Consider the following 26129-nt stretch of genomic DNA (forward strand, 5'->3'; position numbering starts at 1 on the left):
AATTTTGTATGAAAGATGATTTTGTATGGTATAGTATTTAATAGCCCTCAGCCTGGACAACAACTGTAGATACCTACTAGCTGTGTTATCTTGGGTAAAGTGCTTAACATTATCCATGCCTCGGTTTTCTCATCTGTAAAATAAGGTTAGTAATAGTACCTGCCTCATAGGATTCTTGAGAGGTTAAAATGAGTTAACACATGTAAAGTGTGTTACTTGTACACAGTAAGTACATTTAAAAATATTTTTATTATTATCAGATGTCCCATCACTTTAAACATGTTTTATTTTTCTAATAAAAGGTTACTAAATGCCAATGAATCATAAGTGATGTCATTAGATCAGGAGAATTACTAAATTTACTTCTGTATCTGTCCAAAACCACATTTTCTATAGCAAAATAAAATTTTATAAGGCAGCCAGAATCTACACTTTTCCAAGAATATTTTATCAATCTTATAAGTTAAAGGAGTAATTGTTAAAAGTCATTACCAATTGAAAAACGAATCACAAATTCAGATAAAGCTTTTTGGAAATGTTAGTGTAAGCCACTGGGGTGGTTTTCAAATTACACAATTTTAACTTACATAAGTCTTTTTAGGGGTCTGTAGCAGAGGCTGGCAAACTGTGACCCACAGGTCAAATCCAGCCCACTGACTGATTTTATATAGCCAAGGAGCTAATGTAATTTTTATATTTTTTAAATGGTTGAACAAGAAGAATATTTCCTAACAAGTAAAAAGTAAAAAAAAACCCAAAAAACAAAAAAACAAATTTTGTTTTCTATCCATAAAGTTTCTTTGCAACACAGTCACGCCTATCTGTATTTATTATCCAGGGCTGCTTTTGTGCTCAAATGACAGTTGAATAGTGACGGCAAAGACGGTATGGCCCACAAAGCCTAAAATATTTACTTTATGGCCCTTCATAGGAAGTTTGCTGACCCTTAGTTAATACTATTACAGAAGCAGGGGACGCCTGGGTGGCTCAGCGGTTGAGCGTCTGCCTTTGGCTCAGGGTGTGATCCTGGAGACCCAGGATCTCGAGGAGCCTGCTTCTCCCTCTGCCTGTGTCTCTGCCTCTCTCTGTATGTCTCTCATGAATAAATAAATAAAAATCTTAAAAAAAATACTATTACAGAGGCAGTCTTAAAGGTCTGGGAGAACCCATGGGAAGATGGGTCAAGTCCAGGAGGTACTCCTGGCTTTCCTTGTGACCTTTGACAAGTCATGTAACCTGGTCTGTTTCCTCATCTGTGACATGAGAATATCAGACCTGAGTATCTAAGTCCCCCATGCCACCCTTTGGTGCCTTTGTAATGTGAATTTGTTTGATTGTATCTTTATAGGCTGACAGGTTTTTATGTTTGTTAGTTGTGTGTGTGTGTGTGTGTGTGTGTGTGCGTGTGTGTGTTTTGAGGCAATCTCACTTCATCTTTCTTTCTCATTAATCTGTTTGAGGTGAATTGAACTTATTAATAAGGTGATTTTTTTAAATTAATTTTTATTGGTGTTCAATTTACCAACATACAGAAAAACACCCAGTGCTCATCCCGTCAAGTGTCCACCTCAGTGCCCGTCACCCATTCCCCTCCAACACCCGCCCTCCTCCCCTTCCACCACCCCTAGTTCGTTTCCCGAGTTAGGAGTCTTTATGTTCTGTCTCCCTTCCTGATATTTCCCAACATTTCTTCTCCCTTCCTTTATATTCCCTTTCACTATTATTCATATTCCCCAAATGAATGAGAACATATACTGTTTGTCCTTCTCCGATTGACTTATTTCACTCAGCATAATACCCTCCAGTTCCATCCATGTTGAAGCAAATGGTGGGTATTTGTCGTTTCTAATTGCTGAGTAATATTCCATTGTATACATAAACCACATCTTCTTTATCCATTCATCTTTCGATGGACACCGAGGCTCCTTCCACAGTTTGGCTATTGTGGCCATTGCTGATAGAAGCATCGGGGTGCAGGTGTCCCGACGTTTCATTGCATCTGAATCTTTGGGGTAAATCCCCAACAGTGCAATTGCTGGGTCGTAGGGCAGGTCTATTTTTAACTCTTTGAGGAACCTCCACACAGTTTTCCAGAGTGGCTGCACCAGTTCACATTCCCACCAACAGTGTAAGAGGGTTCCCTTTTCTCCGCATCCTCTCCAACATTTGTTGTTTCCTGCCTTGTTAATTTTCCCCATTCTCACTGGTGTGAGGTGGGATCTCATTGTGGTTTTGATTTGTATTTCCCTGATGGCAAGTGATGCAGAGCATTTTCTCATGTGCATGTTGGCCATGTCCATGTCTTCCTCTGTGAGATTTCTCTTCATGTCTTTTGCCCATTTCATGATTGGATTGTTTGTTTCTTTGGTGTTGAGTTTAATAAGTTCTTTATAGATTTTGGAAACTAGCCCTTTATCTGATATGTCATTTGCAAATATCTTCTCCCATTCTGTAGGTTGTCTTTTAGTTTTGTTGACTGTATCCTTTGCTGTGCAAAAGCTTCTTATCTTGATAAAGTCCCAATAGTTCATTTTTGCTTTTGTTTCTTTTGCCTTTGTGGATGTATCTTGCAAGAAATTACTGTGGCCGAGTTCAAAAAGGGTGTTGCCTGTGTTCTCCTCTAGGATTTTGATGGAATCTTGTCTCACATTTAGATCTCTCATCCATTTTGAGTTTATCTTTGTGTATGGTGAAAGAGAGTGGTCCAGTTTCATTCTTCTGCATGTGGATGTCCAATTTTCCCAGCACCATTTATTGAAGAGACTGTCTTTCTTCCAATGGATAGTCTTTCCTCCTTTATCGAATATTAGATGACCGTACATTTCAGGGTCCACTTCTGGGTTCTCTATTCTGTTCCATTGATCTATGTGTCTGTTTTTGTGCCAGTACCACACTGTCTTGATGACCACAGCTTTGTAGTACAACCTGAAATCTGGCATTGTGATGCCCCCAGCTATGGTTTTCTTTTTTAAAATTCCCCTGGCTATTCGGGGTCTTTTCTGATTCCACACAAATCTTAAAATAATTTGTTCTAACTCTCTGAAGAAAGTCCATGGTATTTTGATAGGGATTGCATTAAACGTATAAATTGCCCTGGGTAACATTGACATTTTTACAATATTAATTCTGCCAATCCATGAGCATGGAATATTTTTCCATCTCTTTGTGTCTTCCTCAATTTCTTTCAGAAGTGTTCTATAGTTTTTAGGGTATAGATCTTTTACCTCTTTGGTTAGGTTTATTCCTAAGTATCTTATGCTTTTGGGTGCAATTGTAAATGGGATTGACTCCTTAATTTCTCTTTCTTCAGTCTCAAATAAGGTGATTTTTTATCTCTGTCCAAAAGATTCAGAAATCTTTGAAACCATCTATTTTTTATCCAAATCTTATTTCTCATTACAGTGCCTAAGTGTGGATTTTATGTAATGGAATGTGATATACACTAGCTTATTTTGTTGGGTGGCCGAGCTATTTTGCAGTGGCCTGAAAAGCAGTTTACTCTGTTCATGGCAACAAACATCTTGCCCAAATTTGCCATCTGCTGTTTGAAGCCTCTGTCTTATAGAGAGTTTTTTCATTAGTTGACAGTCATTACTCATATGCTTTTGGCATTCGTATTGCTGACATTCTCCTTATTGCTCATCCTCAATAGTCCCAGTTACACATGAGAGAGCACTTGGAATGGTTTCCTTAACAGAAAGGATTCAATTTCCTCATCTGGAAAACAAGGAGGTCGGATGAGAAGGTTCCGATCAGCTGGCACCATCTCTGATTTTATGAAACCTGGTTTTTAATGATTTCTGCATGTGCTAGACAGTCCACCTAAACTGTGACTTGTGGAGGAAGGTCATGGGTTATAACAAGCACCCATTAAATGGTGAAGGATTGAAGAGGTGAATGAATGTCCACAGAAGCCCAGAGAGGGGTGCCTGGGTGGCTCAGGTGGTTAAGCATCTGCCTTCGGCTGGGGTCGTGGTCCCAGGGTCCTGGGATCAAGCCCCTATCAGCTCCCTGCTCAGAGGGGAGTCTGCTTCTCCCTCTCCCTCTGCCCATCCCCCCCCCCACCTTGTTCATCCTTGCTCTGTCACTCTCTCAAATAAATAAGTAAAATCTTAAAAAAAAAAAAAAAAAAAGAAGCCCAGAGAAACTCAGGATCAAAGAGCCATGGCCCCATAAAGAGAACATTAGTGATATTTTATAATTTTGCCACATTCATTTTCCAAAATAATTTTAGATATTTCCTAAAAATATATCCCAAGGGGCACTTTGGTGGCTCATTTGGTTAAGTGTCTGCCTTTGGCTAGGATCATGGGGTCCTGGGATCAAGTCCTGTATCAGGCTCCTTGCTCCGTGGGAAGCCTGCTTCTCCCTTTGCCTCCCTCTCTCTCTCTCTGATGAATAAATAAATAAAATCTTGAAAAAAAAAATCTCAACGCCATGGTCTACAAACCCCTTGGCTACCATCTCTATTCTTCTAGTCCTTGTAATGTATCTCTGCTGGCATCCCTGGTGTTTCAAAACTTACCAAGCATCTAATTTAAATTAAATTTAAATATACATGTCAGAGCCTTTCTACTGATTTGTTGCCACTGCCTGGACTACTTCTCCCAGAATATGAAAGTGTTTTTCTCAGAGAGATCCATCATATACCACATTTTATCTCATCCATTTACCTTGCCTTTTTTTCATCACAGCACTCACTAATATATGCAATATATCTCATATTCACCTATCGATGTATTGTTCCTGCTCCCTGGAATAGTGTTTTTCATGCAGGGATCATGGAGGTGGTAATTGTTGAATGAATACATAAGTAAGAGCAAGGAAACAATCTTAGACACTTAACCAAATGAGCCACCAAGGTGCCCCTTGGGATATATTTTTAGGAAATATCTAAAATTATTTTGGAAAATGAATGTGGCAAAATTGTAAAATATCACTGATGTTCTCTTTATGGGGCCATGGTCTTTGATCCTAAGCACTTGATTTGTGGATTAAAGTTCTCTCCAAACCAGTGTTGTAATGGTGTTTAAAAAAGACTCCTGTCTATAATACAGCTTGTAGTTTCTTGCCTCTCTTTTCCTGCTCCTATCATTATTTACCCTTTCTATTCTTTTTTCTCCAACCCTAGACACTTCTGTGAGACTTCTGCCTTTGGACAACACTGTCTCTCTATCTGAACCTCGAGGCCCACTGCGCTCTTTCATTACCCTTTCCCTTTGTCTCATTTATCATCTGTCTCTGTGTATCTTAGTTCCCCAACCACAGACTCCATGAATAGAGATTATTTTTATGTATTATATTTTTTTACTTTACATTTTTATATACAATTAAAATGGAACTAACTTGATGTTTTTGCTACAAGTAAACATTGATTAACAATTTTGAATCTCAAAGATTATAAAAGATAAAAGCAAAAATCAGCCCCAGTCCTATTATAAGGAAATGATAACTACCATCAACATTCAGATATGCCAGCACACACACCACATTCTTTTTTTTTTTTTTTTTTTTAGATTTTATTTATTTATTCATGAGAGACAGAGAGAGAGAGGCAGAGATACAGGCAGAGGGAGAAGCAGTCTCCATGCAGGGAGCCCGATGTGGGACTGGACTAGATCCCGAGACTCCTGAGCCATGCTTTGGGCCGAAGGCAGATGCCAAACCACTGAGCTACCCAGGGATCCCCACATACCACATTCTTATATAAAAAATGTGTGATTATATCATACATGTTATCTAGTATCTTTTAAAAGCACCCTAAGATTGTATCAGGGATAATGTTCCATTCGGTAGATATAAGGCTTCATTGTCACTTTTTAAAAAAAATTTATTTATTTATTTGGGGGAGAGAGAAGGAGAGAGGCATGCAGGTGAGTAGGGGGAGGGGCAGAAGGAGAGAATCTTTCAAGCAGATTCCCTGCTGAAGGCAGAGCCCAACATAGGGCTCAGTCCCATGACCCAGGAGATCATGACCTGAGTGGAAACCAAGAGCTTGATGCTCAACCAACTGAGCCTCCCAGGTGCCCCTTCACTGCCACTTTTAATTGCTGCAGTGTTTAGTTGTACTTAATCAATCTCTTATTGACTGACTTTGAAATTGTTTGCGATTTTTCACTTTTGCAAATGTGTGATGTATGCTTTTGGGGGTAAGTGTGGTGAGAGATTTGAAGAAAGGATAGATTTCAAACCTTCATGATGCAGGACTGGATGTGAGTTGGCTAGAGAAATGCTCTTCACATTTTTTTAAAACTAACATTTCCCTTAAAGGAATTTTGAAAAACTTTATGTGCTTTTGCACTTTTAAAAGTTGATATGTATAATTTTTAAAGTTTAAATACATTTAAAGCCCATAATTTTTGGCAAATTGTAAATATATACCTTTTAATATTGAACTGTGAATTACTTTTTAAAATGTATCTGATAGAATAAAGATAATAAAGATATGGTGATTTGATATATACTTTAATCTATTTTCTTAAAAACTATGAACTAGCTTTTCATTAATGGTCTAAAATGCTATATAGTCCTTTTTCTTCTTGAGCTAATAATTCTATTCTACTTTCCTTACAGAGCCTACGCTAATGCAATATAGTTTTATATTGGAAAGTCTTTTATTGATCAACCATTGCAGTCAAATTTGCGTGCATAAATGTGTTTAAAATTTCCTGGGACCATAAGGTACTTTGTTAAATGTAAAATAAAAAAGCTGGTTAAAAAAAAACAACTGGTTTTTCTCCAACTAGATAACATATGTATGGATGAGTGTTACTTGTTGGTAGAATAAAATAGAAGCAGCATCAATTTTTTTCTTCTTTTCCATTTTTATAGATGTAAGTGCTGAGAAATGTTTTCATGTCAGTCAAGTTGGATGTGATTGGGAGGAGCTTTGCTATAGCAATATCTCTCAATTCTTTGAATTCCTTCTGGGTTATTTGATAAAAATTGCATATTACTCTGTCACTGAAAAAAACGTTTTTAATGATCCTTTGGTGGCTATACAATTAGGTTTTCTGTAAGTTTTACTGAAAGTAAAGACCGCAGTGCTAGAGAAATATCCTAGGGTGCTAGGCACAGGCATTGGAAGGAGCACATTTGACCTAGATAATTATGGATATTCCACCTATCATGTCATGTGTTTTGTTCCAGTGCTGCTTGGCTTTGCAGGTGTAGCCCAGAGAAGGGGAGAGTTGGGTTCAGTTAAGGCTGAACTTCTACCAGATATATATTGACTAAGACAGAAAAAAAGATGAAATAACCGGTGGTGGACTAGAAAAGAGTAGAGAGGAGAAGGTACAGGGAATGCTTTTTCAGGTAGAAGACTGGTTGGAGACATTGAAATGGCAAATGGGAAAGGGAGGTTAATTGTGATCTGATATGTGATTCAGGAGTTTTGGAGGTGGAGCAGTGGTGGGTCATGAACCCACTGTAATGTGAAGTTCATGAACTTCATTAGTTCATGGAAATAGGTGGTCATGGTATCAAAAATCCATGATGATTTTCAGAGGAATGAAGGCAGGGCTTGGAGTGGAGAGAAAGAATGTGCAGCATGCATCACTGAGTCTAGACAATAAGAATAGGGTGCTCTTGAAAGTTGGAAGGGGCAAGTCTTAAAGGACTATGCTAATAGAACGGAGAGACTTGTATTTGTGATGGACATTATAGTTAGTAAAACTTCTTATTGGGGCGCCTGAGTGGCTTAGTTGGTTAAGCAACCAATTACTGATTTCAGCTCAGGTCATGATCTCAGGGTCATGAGACTGAGTCTTGCATCAGGCTCTGTGCTCAGCACAAGTGTGCCTGAGATTCTCTCCCTCACCCTCTCCCTCGGCCCCTCCCCACCTGTTCACATACTCTCTCTCAAAAAGACCAAAAACCAAAAACCAACAACAAAAAACCCTCCTCAGTTTTTTTTAGAGTTACTAGTTCCTTCAGTTCCCCTGTCTCTCCAGAATAAATTTTGATCATTTACATTTTCCTCAAAACCCATTTATTTTAAATATATATTCAAATGTGTGAATATAGTGCTTTACAAATACTTTTATGTAGGTGTGCACGTGTGTACTTATGTCTTTAAGGGCAAATCAGCTCTGAATTATATAAATAAATTGGTTTTGTGTTTTTAAAATTAATTATGGATCTGCTTTCATACTTATTCAAATCTGTTTTTAGAATCATCAAATTACATTTTCTCATTTGTAGGAATTACATTTTCATCTTCTCTTTCTAAGATAAAAAAATCCAAGTTTTAAAAAAAGCATATTGTCAATGAATAGAGAAATCAACATTTTTTTCCTTTATTTTCAGTCCCACAAACTTTTTTGCAGTTCATTGCCTTGCTTTTAATGAATTAGATACATTTTATCTATCAGTCTTTTTTCAGTATTTAATGTTTCCTGACAATTTTACAATTTATCTTGACAATATTACATTTATAAATGAAATGCAGATTATTTCCTGCATATATATTCAATTGTTCCTTGTTTTTTTCTTTGCAATCCATTTTTATAGAGAAGGAATAATAATGCATTTTAAAAAGAATCGGCAATGGATATAATGTATCTAACATTTATATGTTCTAGGGATGTGCCAACCTCTTCACCACAGTTACCATATTTAGTTTTTACAGTAGCCCTGTGAAGTATGTACTGATGTACATCCCCAGTGTGCAGGTGGGGAAACCAGACCAAGAGCTAATAAGAGGCCCATCCAGAGTTTCCTAGCTATTGTGCATGGGCTCATCAGCCTGCATGAGAGATCACTCTGTTAGCATCTCATCCACAGTACTAGAAAGATATAACAGATCCCTTTATGGCAGATGTCCAGTACCAGAGCATAGACATAATTCATGCTGAGATTCAATTGTCAGGTAATTATTATGTACAGTTACATTCAGTATTAATAACTTGCCCCGTGATATACTACTGCCATACTCTTGACATGACTTTCCTTTAACAGCCCAACAAAAATCTTTTGTTCATCTGCAGTAAGGTACACAGTTGTTTCCTTTAATCATTCTGGGGTGTGGGGAGAAATAGATATCAATTAGCCATTTTTAATACCATGTATCTTCAAATTAGAACTTTTGAAGTCTTACTTGTATCTATAGAAAGGCAAAAAAAAAAAGAAAAAAGAAATTGCAGGCAGTTTGCTTCCTTGGACAAGCAAAGGTGAACCCCTGTCTTTTTGTCCATCAACTATATCCCATTTGGTATTGAACACCTTTGAAAAAGATTTAGATATTTAACAACAAGTGCCTATGGCTCATTGATCTGTGATTCTTCTCTTTCTTTCCTTTAAAGATAATGTTTTTAGAAGAAGCATCTCAACAAGAAGAGCTGGCCAAAGAATGGTGCTTCAAGCCATGTGAAGTAAGAGAACTAAGCAACCAGTAAGTCATAGCCAACTTCTTCCCTTTTGCTGTTAACTAGTGCCCTTAACGAATCTCAAATAATTAGAAGCCTGCCTTGACCAACTGAGGGGTTTTGTTTTGTTTTTTTCCTTGCGGGGTAAGGTGAGAAAGAGAAGGAAATTTGAGAACAGGAAGCTGTGGGATGGAAGCTTTGAGAACAGGAAACTGCCATCATTCATTTATTTCTTCAGCAAATCTTTGTTGAGCTTACTATGTGCAACGACCAGGATCTGGAGGAGAGAATGATCTATAAAGTCTTTGCCCTTGCAGGGTTTATAGCCCAAGGGGATCTCAGAGGGTAAGCAGGTGCACACATACAGAAGCATGACAGTGATGAGTTGTGATATGTTCCTCGAAAGTAACAAAGAGGGAGAGAGATAAACTGTTGGGAGGGAGGTGATGGAGGTTTGGGGGGGCAGTAACTGACAGCACAGTTAGGAAAGATTGATCCCCCAAAGTGCATTTGAGCTGTGGTTTTATGTTTTTTTTTTAATTTTTAAAATTTATTTGAGAGAGAGAGAGAGAGAGAGAGGAGAGAGAGAGAGAGGATGTAAGCAGGAGGAGGAGCAGAGGCAAAGGGAGAAGTAGGCTCCCCACTGAGCAGGGAGCCAGATGTGGGGCTCCATCCCAGGACCCTGAGATCATGCCCTGAGCTGAAGGCACATGCTTAACCTACTGAGCCACCCAGGAGCCCCACGATGTGGATTTTCTTAAATGAAAATTACGACTACAGCACTCTGAGCAGTGCTTTGATAGAAGTGGATCAGATTGTGGCCATGGACCATAGAGAGGTTGGCAGGGCCAGAATTTGGCTAATGCAAGTGGGGCATTCACATTGGGCAAGGAATTTAAGGTGGTGGGGAGACCAAAACCTTAGTAATCAAGATAAGTAATAGTTTGAGGCAATATTTTAAAACATCAAAATTAATGAAAAAATCAGTGATGAACAAAATATCAAATTTTAAATAAAGACGTCATTGATTAATTTTTACCCCTGCATTGTTGTGCAAGGAAACAGTCATTTTCGAAGAGCCTGGGGTTCTTAGATCATCACACCTCCTGCAGGGCAGGTTAACAAGGGGTGACAATGGTGTGTAAACAGCTTGGGCAGCTCAGACCCTTCTAGATAGTGATGTGTTTGATCGTAGAGATTTTATTAACATTGTCTTCTTGGTTAAAAGACGAGTAGGGGTTTTGATAAGTGTATATAGGGGTGAACATTGTTCTTTGTGCTCAGATTCTGATACAGACTGGCCAGCACCACAGGTTTGGGATATGAAATTGATGGTTTTTATCTGGGGGGATGTCAGGCTTTTCTGAGGGAATGAAGAGTGAGTGAGATTGAAAAGCCTTCTTTCATCTCTGCTTCCTTAAGAACGTGCTCAACAAACATGATTTTCCCTCTCCCCCTACATTATCATTGTTTCACTATGACTATAGGCTTAACAACATCACCCCTCCCGCAACGTGGATTTTTCTCCCACATTCTCTTCACATCATGTCATGTGTTTTTCATATGCTCAAAAACGCTCTTTTGACCTCATTCACCTCCTTTGCTGCCCAGAGCTAATAAAATATCAAGGTTTTCTTTTGGATTCACTTTTTTCCTTTCACCATAATCTTTTTTTTTTTTTTTTTTAAGATTTTATGTATTTATTCATGAGAGACACAGAGAGAGAAGCAGAGACACGGGCAGAGGGAGAAGCAGGCTCCCTGCAGGGAGCCCCATGTGGAATTCGATCCCGGGTCCCCAGGATCACGCCCTGAGCCAAAGGCAGATGCTCAACCACAGAGCCACCCAGGTGCCCCCCATCCCATCACCATAATCTTTATTCAGGAATGTCATGCTTGGGACATGCATGGAAGAAGTCTCCCAGCACATGTCTGCCACAGCCAGATTCATGTCTTAAACCTAAGGTTCAATGTGTCATAGTTCTGCAACAGAGAAGAAAAAACAAAGTAACATGTATCTTCTCCCCTCCTTCCTGGCTACAGAATAACCAGTAACACACACACACACACACACACACACACACACACACACACACACACACAAAATAACAGTACCAGTTAATTCACTAAATTGATTATTCAAAGGCAGCCCGGGTGGTGCAGCAGTTTAGCGCCACCTTCAGTCCAGGGCCTGATCCTGGGGTCCTTGGATGGAGTCCTATGTCGGGCTCCCTGCATGGAGCCTGCTTCTCCCTCTGCCTGTGTCTCTGCCTCTCTCTCTCTCTCTCTCTCTCTCATGAATAAATAAATAAAATATTTTAAAAAAAATGATTATTCAAGACCCTTTTTTAAGACACTTTTTTTTGGCTGTTTTTAAACATGTTTTATGTATAAAGTGCATGGATCTTAGGTATGTACATTGATAAATTTTAACAAGTCTATATAACTATGTAACCAACATACCAGTGAAGATATAAAACATTCCTATCAGCCTAGAAAGTTCCTTTGTGTCCCTTCCAGTCGCTTTCCAGCCCCTCATCCACTGTTTAATTTTTTCTACACTTGATCTTAGCCATAAGACCAAGAAGTGATTAATTTTTTTCCTACCACATAGATAACTTCTGCCTATTTTTAAATGTGGTGTGACTGGAGTAAATAACTCTTGTGCCTGAGTTCTTTATTCATCATGATATTTTTGAGATTTGTCCATATTGTTGTTTATATCAGTAGTTGTTTTTCTTTTTTATTGCCAAATAGTATTCTATTGTGTCCATATACCAGAGTTTATCTCTTTCCCTGTGATTTTTGGATTGTTTCCAGTTTGAGGCTCCTATGCATAAGGCTGCTATAAATATTTTTGTACAATGGTGTTTTTGTTAAGCATGTGTTTTGTTTCAGTTGGGTAAATAGCAGGAGTTAAAGTGCTCACTAAGATCCTTCTATTTTAACCAGATCTACTTCTCTCTTCCTCCTCAGCCCCCATTCTCAATCTCTCTCTCTCTCTCTCTCTCTCTCTCTCTTTCTCTGTCTTTCACACACACACAGAGATATCCTCATTCACCCCTAATCTGCTCAACTACATTATAATCTCTTTGAAGACAAGAAAATGTCTTATTTCTCTTTGGACCTCCCGCAAGGCTTAGGAGCATTTTTAAAACTAATCAGATTCTTGGGTGATATTATTTGATTGAACAATTCAACTACATGAAGAAATCACACTGCCATTTCATTTCATGGTGGTAGAGACAGTAAAAGCCCCAAGGATTGAGGTATCCTGAGAGGTCAGCAACTAATGCCTGAAAGGAGTCCATGGTTCGTCCTCCCTCTCTGCGTGCCCCCTGCATTGTAGGCTCATTTAATGCTACCTTCTTGCCATACTAACTTGTCACTGCTCATCATTGCCAAAGTGAAGTAAGAATTCTGTCCTGCGGAGCACCTGGCTGGCTCAGCGATTGAGCATCTGCCTTAGGCTCAGGTTGTGATCCTGGGGTCCTGGGATCAAGTCCCACATTGGGCTCCCTGCATGGAGCCTGCTTCTCCCTCTGCCTATCTCTGCCTCTCTCTCTCTTTGTGTCTCTCATGAATAAATACATAAAATCTTAAACAAAAAAATCCTGTCCTACTAAGGGTAGTGACCAAGAGTACTGAGGCCTGCAGACGAACTGCCTGGATTTGAATTTAGACTCCAAAGCTAACTGAATGATAACTTTTGTTCAAGCTATTTACATTTCCTAATTTTGAGTTTCTCCTATGTAAATGAATATAACAATACTACTTCATAAGTCTGCTGTGAGCACTGCATCATCATAACTACTATTTTTTGGAGTGCTTTTTATTATCCAGGCACTGCTTTTACACATGCTAACAATCCTTACAACACCCCTATGGTGCTACTACTGTCTCCATTTTATACATAAGGGAAAACTGACTCACAAAGAAGTTAAATAACACATCGATTATCCCACTGCTCCTTTATGATGGGATCTGAATTCAAAATCAGATAGTTTGAGTCAAGAAGTATATACTTAACTCCTGTAATAAACTGCCTGGGGCAGCCCGGGTGGCTCAGCGGTTTAGCGCCGCCTGCAGCCCAGGGTGTGGAGACCCAGGACCCAGTCCCACATCGGGCTCCCAGCATGGAGCCTGCTTCTCCCTCTGCCTGTGTCTCTGCCTCTCTCTCTCTCTGTGTCTCTCATGAATAAATAAATAAAATCTTTAAAAAAAATAAAAAATAAACAATAAACTGCCTCCCACAAGTAAGCTGATGCATGTGAATGCTGTGCCCTGTACATGCATCTCTTCAGGAAACATCGCTGTCACCACCATCAACATTTTTGTCACCATTCCCAGTTCCCATTTCTTTAAAAATAAAGCACTTTATAGATACCCCTGGCTTTGTCTTTCAGTTAGGTGGTATACATTTGAACTGGCAGCATAAGGAATTTTTTGTTACATCAAGTTTTGAGCTCAAGTTCTTTATATTAAAATATAATTAATATTTTCTCAGTGTGATGGTGGCGGTGGTACTTATTGTCTTCTAACAAATACCTGTTTGTGTCTGTTAGTTTGGGGCTGCCTCGATTCTGTGGGTAGTGCCTTTAAAAACTCTTTTTTAAAAAAGATTTTATTTATTTATTTGAGAGAGAGAGAATGCATGCATGTTACATGGAAGAGAAAGAGAGGGAGAGAGAGAGGGAGAGAGAGAGAGAGAGAACAGGAACATCAACAGAGAGAGAAGCAGAGGGAAAGGGAGAAGCAGGCTCCCTATAACAGGTGGCCCAACTCAGGGCTCAATCCCAGGACCCTGGGATCATGGACCTGAGCTGAAGGTGGACACCTAACCAACTGAGCCACCCAGGTGCCCCTGAAAACTCTTAAAAATGTCTTTCCAGGACTTTCTGTTATGAGAATCAGTGGAAATATGAAAGTTAGTCGGTTGGCCAGAGTAACAGCAGGAGTGACCAGCAGCACCTGGAGAAGGCCATCATAGCACTGCAACTGTGTCTTCACTTACACCACTTACCCCCTGATAGTCTCATCTCTAAGATTGTCTGTCCCTAACCAGCCTCAGTTTGCTCTTGCTGCTTCATTCCAGAACTCAGCCCCTATGTCCCATGGGAAAGGACTAGATTTCTTGTAGTCAGCCAAGGGCAAGACGACCACTGAGTCTGGCATTGTGGCCACTCTGCGATCAGCAGTCATCCTTAGTGACCTAGGAGTAATTCCTCAGTATGCCTCTAGAAGTTTAAATCTCTTCTTTCTCATCTTTGCTCTTCATCCTACAACCTCCAATTATGAGAACGAAGTCATGAGATGTCTTGTTCCATGACTGCTATGCTTCTACTCAGTGGATCACCTTGGGTTAACCTCATACCAGCCATTCCAATGTAGGAGCTGTATCTTTCCCAGCAGAGCTTCACTTCTATTTCTTGATCTCTACATAACAAGAGAATTTACAATTGCCTGATTGCATTGGCTCTAAGCCTGTGTGAGGTGAGCAATTAAATCACTATGGAGAGAAAATGTCATATAAAGATATGGAAAATGATTGAAGATGTTATTAAATTCTTTTCCTCTTGTATTGATTTCCAGTGAGTTCTTCATGCCTGGGCTGGTTGATACACATATCCATGCCCCTCAGTACTCTTTTGCTGGGAGTAATGTAGACCTGCCACTTTTGGACTGGCTGACCAAGTACACGTTTCCCACAGAGCTCAAATTCCAGAACATCGACTTTGCTGAAGAAGTATATACTAGAGTTGTTGTAAGTATCTTGCTTGTGAGTGGCGGTGAGTTATGACCGAATCACCTATAGATATATCCATTTTGGGGGGGCATATTTGAATTATAAAACACAGGCAGTTAAGGCTGGAATGGACCATGGAGACTTTTTTAGTCTTTTCACAGCCCAGGGAGTGTGTGATCATCTACCACAACTACATAAATAAGCTAACCCCTAGCAGAGAGAGAACTTGAATCCAAATCCCCAAGCCCCCAATCTGGTGGGTTCTCTTTACTCTCTGTCTGTTACTTTTTATGTTTTGAGTTACTAAATTTGAGTTTAATGCACGTGTGTGTTCCCTTGCTCCTGCCAATCCACAGTGCTGTTCTGGGGACCATATGGAATAGCTGTGTAACCTTTGGAAAGTTCTGTGACTCATTTTCCCCATCTGTAAAATAAAGTAGAGATAATGATAGTAACTACTTCTTGGGGTTGTTGTGATAAGTTAATATTTGCGAGGTTCTTAGAATAGTGCCTGACACATGGTAGGCGCTCTATATGTTTGGTTTTAAAAAATAGCCAAGGAAATTTAAAATTTAAATTTAAAATTACAGTTAGAAGGATATCACATTATTTTAGTAGGTTCCCAAGAAGGGAAAATAGGATGCTCCCCATAGCAGGGTATGTGGGACGGTGATGGGCATTAACACCACTAGAGGGAACTATGGAGCTAGTCTGGTTATTGAACAGTGACCATTGTGTATGCCAACCACAGATGGAAGGCTCTGAAAATGACCTTCCACTCTCTCAAGGAAATCAGTCCCCTTCTTTCAACTCCATCCCTATGCCAAATCCACTCAGCAACCAGAAACAGCTTCTGCAGTTGAGAATACCCTCTGCAAATACCTCCTTATCTGACCACTACCTCTTGTCATGCAGCACACTTAGTCCGAATATTTCAGTATTGCTGTTGGACCCATTGATAGTTTTCCTTCTGAAGTGATGGCTATCTTCTATAGTGTCACTTCTAAAGGGACAGTATCATAGCCTACAGTTACCTAGCCATTCTGCTATTTCCCCTGGTCTTGCATGATTCAAGCCTTGAGGAGTAAAAGTAAGTGCTGTCCTTTAAATGCTTAAATTATTTATGTATTAATTCAGTGTAATTGTGGATCTTACTTATTTAGCATGCATCCACATGACACCAGAAAAATTGAGAAGGACTCACACGGTGCATGAAGTTGCTGGGCCATTGTGTTAATGAATTGCATTAACCGCACCAAATCTTTTTATTCTCAAAATTATTTATACCTCTCATTGTTCTAAAAAGAGCTTGAGATATCTTCAAATAACATAGTATACAATGGAAGCAAATGAGTCACCAAAGCATGGCAAAGGAAAAAAGAGAGGAAAGAAAAAATAAAACTGAGAGATAAATGTTTGCAATGGGAGTCCATGCGCTTGTTAGAATTTGTCACAAATACAGCATAAAGCTGTATTTCTAGTAGCTGACCCAGAGAGGGAAATAAATTTTGTAATTTACACTGTGTATATGATAAAGAATAAAATATTTGTTAAGGTAAAGCATTTTCATTCCTTATACTGATTTTCTTAAAAATTCGTTTCAATAATATTTTATCTAGATATATGCTCTGTTGTCAAAATGTATATTGTTAAGGTGCTATAATATTTTTTTAAAAGCCTAAACATATCTTTGTTTTATGTTTAGACATTTAGAATATCTAGAAACATATATCCTCAGGCAGTACTCCATAAAGGCTGTTTCTTATATCAGAGAGCTAAGTATTTAATGTCAGTGGTACAAAATAGATTTTATTCTTACAAATATTTGCGTTGCATATGTCTGTTTCTGATTATGAGCAGATAAGCCTGCACACTTTAACAGTTGGATGTGCTGATGCTATGGTAAATCTGTATGCGTTGAGATTTGTTAACTAGAACCTGTCCCTAGGCTGACGACTGCTCATGGCAATGCAAAGGGATGCTAAAACGACAGTACATATAATGAGAACCAAGCCATTATTGTTTGTTTGTTTTTTTACTTTCTCCCTCAGGAAACAGTCCTAGATCTATACTTCAGCAAATCAAGATCTCAGAGTTTTGCACCATAGATGATAGTGATCATTTAATCTGCAAATAATTTTAAAGTATACATTAACAAACATCTCCTGAGATTATTTAGAAAAAAAAATCCCAGTAAAGCAAGCCTGGATGATCTGCCTTTAAACATTGCAAACTGGGTGAGAGATTACAGTTTCAAATTGGATTGGAATGAACTAAAAAGACTGGAAGGTACAGGAATCTATATTAATTATATAGCTTGTAGTCCAGGGATTGAAGAGTGGTAAATGTACCAAGATAAACGCGTTGCAGATATTCTGGGAAATAGAATGAATATGCTTACTCTGTGGGGTTGTCAAAGATTCAGCTGATGAATCCAGCTAATTCCAAAGAGGTATCAAATCACTAAAGTACAAGGCGAAGAGAAAGGGAACAGACCACTCTTCCTCCACTATGGCAGCCCACTGGAAATGCAAATCATCTACTCTGTGAAGAGGCCATTGCTACTGGCCTTGAAGTTTGTAGTCACCCTATGTTTGATGTCTATTTTGAGCTCAAAAAGCTTAGTCTGAAAACTCTTCTTGTCAAGAATTGAAGGTTGAGGAACAATTGAGAAACACAACCTACAGTCTGATGTTGGTCTTATTAGATTCTGATAAATGGGAAAAATACAAACCTGTCACTAATGGATGAGTCCTCTTGAAAGCTTTTTATGAAGAATTAGGGTGGAATTGGGTCCAGGATGCCCAAATATAGAACAAATGAAGAAGGAAAGTGGCTGCATTCCTCTTCAGTAAGGTTTTATAGCCAGATTCATTTCTTTCAGTTATATTAGTCGCACACATGTAGCTGATGTGTTAAATGGGCTGAACTCAGTGGGAACCAGTAAGAGTAGCTCAGGGGTTCTTTCCTTTCTTCGATCTCTCCTTCCTTTTCCTTTTTTTCTCTGTGGTTTCTCTCTGTCCTGTTCTTTAACTATAACTTGGGCCAATCCTTGAACTTTCTAGTTCCTTCTAGTCCAATTTCAAAGTGCAGTTTCTCAACTAGTGAAAGCTTCTCCCCTCCCTCCCCCTACCCCCATCAGAGGGAGGACTTACTGTGAGTGTCTGTGTGGCACTTCCATTATCCTTCTTGCTAAAGGGCTGACACTTTCCATTTTGAGTTTATCTTCAAGCCAAGATTTTAGAACGTTATGTAATATTTTGAGAACTTAGAAAATGTTAGATTATACTTCCATTTTAATTTTGAGTTCATTTTATTCTGGTTTGTGTAGGCAACTTGCGTGATTATTTTTCTTGGGATTTTGTTCGCTTTATTTTATGACCTGATCAAAAGGTCAATTTTTATGATTTTCTGCCCACTTTTTAAAAGATTGTGTGTTCCCTGTCAATATGACATTTTAATGTCTCTATTAGATTGTTAAGAGTGTTAGACAAGTCTTCTACCATTTTTCAATATATCCTCCAACAAGACAAGAACCTTATGTATATTCCCTTCTTCATCCATACCTCTTACCACATCATATGTTCTATCATCTGAGGTTTGGTTCTAGTTTATTTTTTTCACCATCTACACTTAATTTAAAATAAGCTTTAGGAGTCCCTAGGGGCACAGTCAGTTAGGTGTCTGATTCATGCTTTTGGCTCAGGCCATGATCTCAGGTCGTGAGAGCAAACCCCAGGTCAGGCTCTGTGCTCAGCAGGGAGTCCGCTGAAGAGTCCCTGTCTCTGTGCTGCTCCCTCCCACTCTCCCTTTCTCTTTCACTCAATCAAATAAATAAATAAATCTTTTAAAAAAGATTTTATTTATTCATGAGAGACACAGAAAGAGAGAGAGGCAGAGACATAGGCAGAGAGAGAAGCAGGCTCCATGCAGGGAGCCAGATGCGGGACTCTATCCCTGGACTCCAGGATCACACCCTGGGCTAAAGACAGGTGCTAAACCACTGAGCCACCCAGGGATCCCCTAAATAAATCTTTATAATAGACTAAGCTTTAGCTTTAAAATTTAATTCCACTTTATTTTTCAACATCTGTATTTAATTTAACAATGAGCTTTTTCTTTTGCTACTTGGATCCCTGTCTTCTTTTGTATTCATTGTCTTAAAATATTAGCCTCTGATAATCATTTCCAATAAGGTAGGTAATAAACCTTCTAAATCCTTGAATTACTGAAAATGGTTTTACTTTGTTCCCTCAAATGATGTGCTTTAGCAGTAGAGAGAATTCCATTTGAAATTATTTGTTCATCAGCATCCAATGTGCTGGTGTCACTCTTACTCTCATTCCTTTCTGGCTACTTTGCTGGCCTTCAAGATTTTCTCTTCATTCTTCACATTCTGTGATTTCATTATAGACTTTTTTTTCAGTTCATTCTTTTAAATATGTAGTTCTTTCAATATGAGAACTCCTGTCTTCCATCTGAGAAATTTCTCTCTCTCTCTTTCCTCCTCCATTCCCATATATTCTTCCCTCCAGTCTACATTTTTCTCTTGATAACTCTTGTTAGAAAAATATGGAAACATCTGTATATACTTTAGTGTCTCTTTCATGCTACATTAGTAGAGAATGCTGTGGCCCAATTTTACAAATCATTAATTCACTCTTAACTGTTGCAATAGCCTGTTTCTCTTTCAAGGGTACAATGTCCTGTTCTCTTCATCTAAGGCTGCTAATTTTAGTTCATTTTATGTCTCTTGTTGCTCCGTAATTCTGCTTCCTTAGGGGTTCATTCAACAATTATTTCCTCGGCACACCGTGGAATTTAGGTATTTTTCTGGTTGCTGGAGATGGAATTCAATATCTCTGTCATGATACTAGTAGCCTTTTTCCTGAATTTGTGATTCTGATGGAGGGTTTATCCTTATCTGTAACTGTCAGGCTCTAAACAACTCCAGCAGCCAGACATGTGTTATTTCATGTACAAAGTATCTTAAACATGTACAAAGTATCTTAAACAATCTTAAAAGATTGACATAAAGTCCAGATTTCCCAGTTCTCCCAACCTTTAGGACTAACTAAAGTCACTGGGCTCTCACTTGTTTTTTTCAACAATTGGTTTAAGCTGAGTAGTGGCTGTTAAAATAGGGCATGTTCTTCCCTATTATCTTAAATGTGAAGTATTTTTTCCCCTGAGAGATTCTTTTTAAATTTGTCCTACAATCCTTTTATTGACTTTTAAATTTCATTTATAAAAAGCTTTACTGTCAGAGAGCTCTTCTTCTCTGATTTTCATAGCATTCTGTTCTTGTTTTGTGAATGCAGTATATTCTTTTATTTAATTGAGAATGTTAATCATAATTTTTAAAAGATATTTATTTCTTTTTATTTTTTTTAAAAGATTTTATTTATTTATTCATGACAGAGAGAGAGAGAGACAGACAGACAGACAGACAGACAGGCAGAGGGAGAAGCAGGCTCCATGCAGGGAGTCTGACCTGGGACTTGATTCCAGGTCTCCAGGATCACACCCTGGGCTGAAGGTGGCACCAAACTGCTGGGCCACTGGGGCTGCCCTCTTTTTATTTTATTGAAAGTGTACATGTGAGTTGGGGAAGGACAGAGGGAGAAGGATATGGAGAGAAGTAGACTACCCACTGAGCACAGAGTCTGACTCAGGGCTCAATCCCATAACACTGAGCTCATAACATGAACTGAAATCAAGAGTCTGATGCTTAACCAACTGAGCCACCCAGGTGCCCCCATAGATTTTTTTTTAATCAAGCACCCTTCTTGCCTTATAGATTGCCTCTTTCCTCTGAGATATTTTTCCAGATTCTTTTTTCCTCCTCTTTTTTATACGAACTTTCCTCCAATGTCTGTTGAACCTTAAACATATTTTTTGTACTTAAGTGTGATGCTCTAAAATGCTGATTGGAAGTCTAGATGGGAGTATCACTTACTGACTAGTGAACTTCATTATAGGATGAAAAGTGAAGGCAATAAACAGCCTTTTCAACTATGGGCCCCAAATGCTATTTGAGGATATCTTCCTTCTACAGCCATTCTTCTCTAGGAAAGAGTTCCTCAGTCCTGCTAGGAGTGGTGGGAGTTGCATATGTGGCATTTTGAGGAAAGTGACCAAGGATTCAGAGGGTCAACCAGATTATCCACTTAAAATTATTTTCAGTCTCTGCTGTACCTTGCCATATTGGGTGCCTAGTTTCCAATACTACTCCTTTTCTGCAAGAGCGGACCTCTCCTGCAAGAATCAGGTTGGGGTGGTTGGCTGATTTCAACAAAGACGAGGAGGATCCTGCCAGGGTTTAATCATCTGTATACAGACTGTCAGCCAATTTTCTGTTAACAGCTCTTTGCTTCTTTTTCCCCTTATAAAGTCACTTCCAGATTCTCATCCATGTCTTTTTTGTCTTCTAAGAACACGTAGAAATGTTTCCTCTGCTCATGTCTCTTTCTTGTGGGTTAATACGTTTTATCCTCCTTTACTGTTAGTTTACTGGAAATTTGCTAAGGAAGGGAGATAAATACATGTGACTAATCTGCCAGGTTGAACTAGAAATCTGGCTGAATAATTTTGCCCTCTTCTATCTAGATGGAAAAATATCATTATTCATCTCTTGATGCAATAAAGTTTGGATATCCTTAAATAATTCTAAAAAGCAAGGAATTAATTAGTATTACATTTTGTGAATTCTGCAACACACAACGGTGTGAAATCTAGGAAATCAGAAGTACCAGCTTCTTCTCCAGCTCACACTTTTGGAATATAAATACTTTTGCCATTTACCTTAACTGTATTTCATATCAAGATGGCATCCCTTTAAGTAAAAACATTTTAAAATTAAAAACTAGAATTCTATTTTCATCTTTATTTGCCATGTGACTTTTCTGGGCACACGCGATTCATGGTTTTTGTGATTTATTTTTAGAGGAGAACACTAAAGAATGGAACAACCACAGCTTGTTACTTTGGAACAATTCACACTGACTCATCTCTGCTCCTTGCAGAAATTGCAGGTGAGGAAATGAAACCATGATTTATGGACACATCAAGCCAAGACAGTCAGACCATGCCCAGCAATGACTGATACATGTGGGCTGTACTGCCTTTTAATTGCTAGATTTTGAGTGCTGCACTTCTTGCAAGTAATTAGGTGTTTGTATATAGCCTTTGAATGTTTTTTATTGTGTAAGTAATATGATTATTTACTTATGGTTTTGATTCCAGAATGATGTGTATGGGTCTGAATTTTGTAGATTAATTTAGGGCGTTTACTAATTCTCACGGTGGCAACAGTTTAGTGTATTATAATCCGCAGGCATGTCTTGGCTGTTGGCTAGACTTAGAACACTGTGCTAGATGATGGGAACACAATGAAATAGAACATAGTCTCTGCCCTTGAGGAGCCAGACAGGATTAACCAATTAATAACCACATGCCTTGATTAATAACTGTACTAACCGCTGCTTTGCTCTTGCTAGATGCCTGGCTTTGCACAAAGCATTCTATATGGATTATCTCAGCTCAGTTGCAAACAGTCTTTAGAAGTAGTTGTTAATGTCCTCGCGTTATAGATGGATAAACTGATACCCAGAGGCCATAACATGCCCAAGTCACACAGCTAGTAAGCAGATATGAGATTGGCTTTAGATTAGTAATTCCAGGGGGCACCTGGGTGGCTCAGGTTGTGATAGATCCCAGGGTCCTGGGATTGAGTCTCACATCAGGCTCCCCACAGGGAGCCTGCTTCTCCCTCTTCCTGTGTCTCTGCCTCTGTGTGTCTCTCATGAAGAAAAAAATAAAATCTTAAAAAAAAAGATGAGTAATTCCAAAATTTGTATCTTGCACAGTGCCCAGAACATAGCAGATGATCAGTAAGTACCATTGGCTGATGTGCTGGTACTTCTGCTTTTTAGCCAAAGTAGTTTCAGCCAGAGGCTTAAAGGGGAGCACTGAAAATATATATTGCTATTTTTGGGTGAGATAGAGGAAACTCAGAATTGGATCAACTGGAAAGAATTCATAGAGGAGGACTTTAAACGGCGCATTACAGGGACATCAAATGGGGATAGAGGAGAGTATCTTCCCAACAGGGGAAATGACATGGACAAAGGTGTGGCGACAGGGAAATCCATAGTGATACAATTGTGGACAGGTTCAAATATGCATCAGATGCTCAAAGATTTTGAGCCAGATGAGGTATGTGATAAAGGTGGTGTTTCAGGGAGGAGTAACTAATGGCTAGGTATTACAATGAATTACAGGGGAAAGAGAGAGGCAAAAAGACTACTGCAAGACTCCTAGGACAGAGGCAGAGACATTGTACACAAAATTAATATCGCCCCACGTAGCTTCAACTTTCTAGCTGAAATAAAACTTCTGTAGCATCTCTAATGAGGAATAGGTTCCGGAAGTGCTGAGCGCTACTAGTAGTTCTAAATCAGATTCCCCACTGATGGCAATAATTGGCATTGCTACAGATAAGACGAGCAACAGTATCTTTTATAAGCTCTGCGTGCCAGACCCTTTATATACATTATTGAGTGTATTCCTCATAACCCTACACGTAACAGAAGACATTGGGCACATACAAGTTTAGACCGTAATCAGATATTATCACTGAGTCCTTAGTAATCCAAGGAATAATGAGTCAATAAAAGACCATTATATCTTACAGAATTTAGTGTGGTTTTGTTGCCATTGTTATTGTTCTTAAATGGTGTGATGATCTCACTTGACATTCTCACTTGTGTCTTCATAATGATTTTAATTTAAATGTGTTTCCTAAAGACTGGGGAAAATAGTCTTTTGGGGAGAAGACAACCTGACTTTGGATTCTGTTTGTGTGTGCCCCACAGATAAATTTGGGCAGCGGGCATTTGTGGGCAAAGTCTGCATGGATATGAATGCCACTGTTCCAGAATACAAGGAAACCACTGAGGCATCAATCAAGGAAACAGAGAGGTACATTTGTCCTGATTTATCTGGTGGGAGATCCCTCTGAGGCACTGATGGAGTTAGAGATGGGGAGCAGTAACCTCTGTGGACCAGGAAGATATGCACATATGTCACTGTGTGGGTCTGCCTTCATTTATGCAGTTGGTCTGCTCCTAAAGAGTCGCGTGTCAATACTATTTTGAAGCCTCTGGGAATTTGCTATAGGAGTTTTAGGGCCAATCCCCTTGTGAAATGAACTATTTTTTTTAAAAAGTTAATGATTTACCACTTCCCTCTTCTCTCTTATAGATGGGAGGCTTCTCCTATCCATTGAATTGCTTTAAGTGTATGTGGTCTGCGCATCAGATTACTTTTGGTTGTGGGGTCATCCTCTCATCTGAGGTCATGAGCTTTTGTTAATGCTCTTTTTAGATTACATTGGGATAAAATAGTGAAAGGGATTATAGGGAAAAGGAGAGAAAATGGGAAAAATCAGAGAAGGTGACAAAACATGAGAGACTCCTAACTCTGGGAAAAGAACGAGGGGGAGTGGAAGGGGAGGTGGGTGGGGGGATGGGGTGACTGGGTGACAAGCACTGAGGGGGGCACTTGATGGGATGGGCACTGGGGGTTATATTATATGTTGGCAAATCGAACTCCAATAAAAATATACATAAAAAATAAATAAAATAATATTACATTGAGATAGTCTATGAATCCCAAAAGTACTTTATCGACATTTCTTTAATGGCTTTTCCATAGTCCCTTGAGGATTTTGATTTGCCTAGGAATTGTGTTGTATGGCATTCAACATTCCAAGAGATGTAGAAGAGCATTCTTCCATTGTAAATCTTCCCCAGGACCTAACCTATCCTGATGCAAGTTTTAGAAGCCCAACTTTTCTACAGTTCCAAACATCCTCCACCTTAAATGTGTCCTCTGAAAAAGGGTGGCTTAGGAACTGCCACCAGCTCACAGAAAGGGCAAAGTGAGCACCTTCGTCTTATCATTGGCCACATGCTGAACTTTTTTACGGGTGTGGGTTTGTGGTCATACTAAACCTTAATCCGCATTTTATTCTGAAACAAAGGAGTACCAGAAGGCAGAAAGGTAGCTAGTAAATTTTTTCAGTCAGGGTACAAATAGCTGTTTCATGGACCCTACAGAAACTACCATCACTGATTGCCACCCCTGTCCTGTCTAGCCCCATTTCCTCCACCCTTTCCATTTTACAGCACCTCGGGCTTATTCTGTGTCTGTCTTACCCCAACATCTGTGCCCAGGAGGACTCAGCCTTTGAAAATAAATGATGAGGGATACCTAGGTGGCTCAGTTGGTTAAGCATCTGCCTTTGGACCGTGTCATGGTCCTGGGGTCCTGGGATCAAGCCCTGCGTTGGGCTCTCTGCTGGGCAGGGAGTCTGCTTCTCCCTCTCCCTCTGCGTGCCAGTCTGCTTGCTTCTGCTCTTTCTCTGTCAAATAAATAAAATTTTTAAAAAAGAAAAGAAAGGAAATGATGATACTGTGTGAGAAGTAGCTCTCACTCTGTAAAGGAGGAGAGAGCCCTGTGGCTTCTAAATGTCTCCAGGTGCATAGGATTCCAAGACTCTAAATATGCCTGGAGCATGACACCCTGAAATGTTCCCCCAAATAGAGCTTAAGCCAGTAGAATGGCTTGAGTGCTATGGGAATACTCATGAACAGCTCAGCTGATGTTAGATGATAAAATTGCATCTCCCTGTGATTTTGCACTCTGTGTCTCTGGGTGCAAATGAGAAAGCAGAGTAATTACTACTTGTTAATCCTTAATTAGTGGTGGTGAAACACGTATAGCGTCAGAAGGGTTTGCATGGATATGAAGACATGTAGGTATCACGTTTTCCTCCTTTTAAAAAAACTACTTAAAATGCAAAATTTTATATCTTCCCATTTGTTGCTTTATTTCAGATTTGTATCAAGAATGCTCCAAAAGAACGTAAGTAAGCTTGTTCCCCACTTGGTTTTGGATTGCTATTGTGTTATTTGTAAGATTTGTTATTAAGTTGTTTGGTAAAGATTAGTCTGT

The 26129-nt window shown here is 39.2% G+C and overlaps 1 protein-coding gene across 2 annotated transcripts in view; it reads left to right on the forward strand.

Annotated features, from left to right (window-relative positions):
- Nucleotides 1-26129, forward strand: part of GDA (guanine deaminase) — an 81324-nt gene that overhangs the window by 28298 nt on the left and 26897 nt on the right. Inside the window, exons 1-6 of one of the 2 annotated variants that reach the window (XM_072762625.1) lie at nucleotides 6574-6681; nucleotides 9303-9391; nucleotides 14957-15128; nucleotides 22057-22144; nucleotides 23987-24092; nucleotides 26012-26039. In XM_072762625.1, the coding sequence (XP_072618726.1) occupies nucleotides 9306-9391; nucleotides 14957-15128; nucleotides 22057-22144; nucleotides 23987-24092; nucleotides 26012-26039 (480 nt within the window). In that variant the 5' untranslated portion in view covers nucleotides 6574-6681; nucleotides 9303-9305. Of the gene's footprint in view, nucleotides 1-6573; nucleotides 6682-9302; nucleotides 9392-14956; nucleotides 15129-22056; nucleotides 22145-23986; nucleotides 24093-26011; nucleotides 26040-26129 lie in introns of those variants that run through there. The other variant, XM_026001551.2, reaches the window with a different exon arrangement.

Source organism: Vulpes vulpes, chromosome 1 (assembly GCF_048418805.1).
Source record: "Vulpes vulpes isolate BD-2025 chromosome 1, VulVul3, whole genome shotgun sequence".
In the NCBI taxonomy this organism is placed as follows: Eukaryota; Metazoa; Chordata; class Mammalia; order Carnivora; family Canidae; genus Vulpes; species Vulpes vulpes.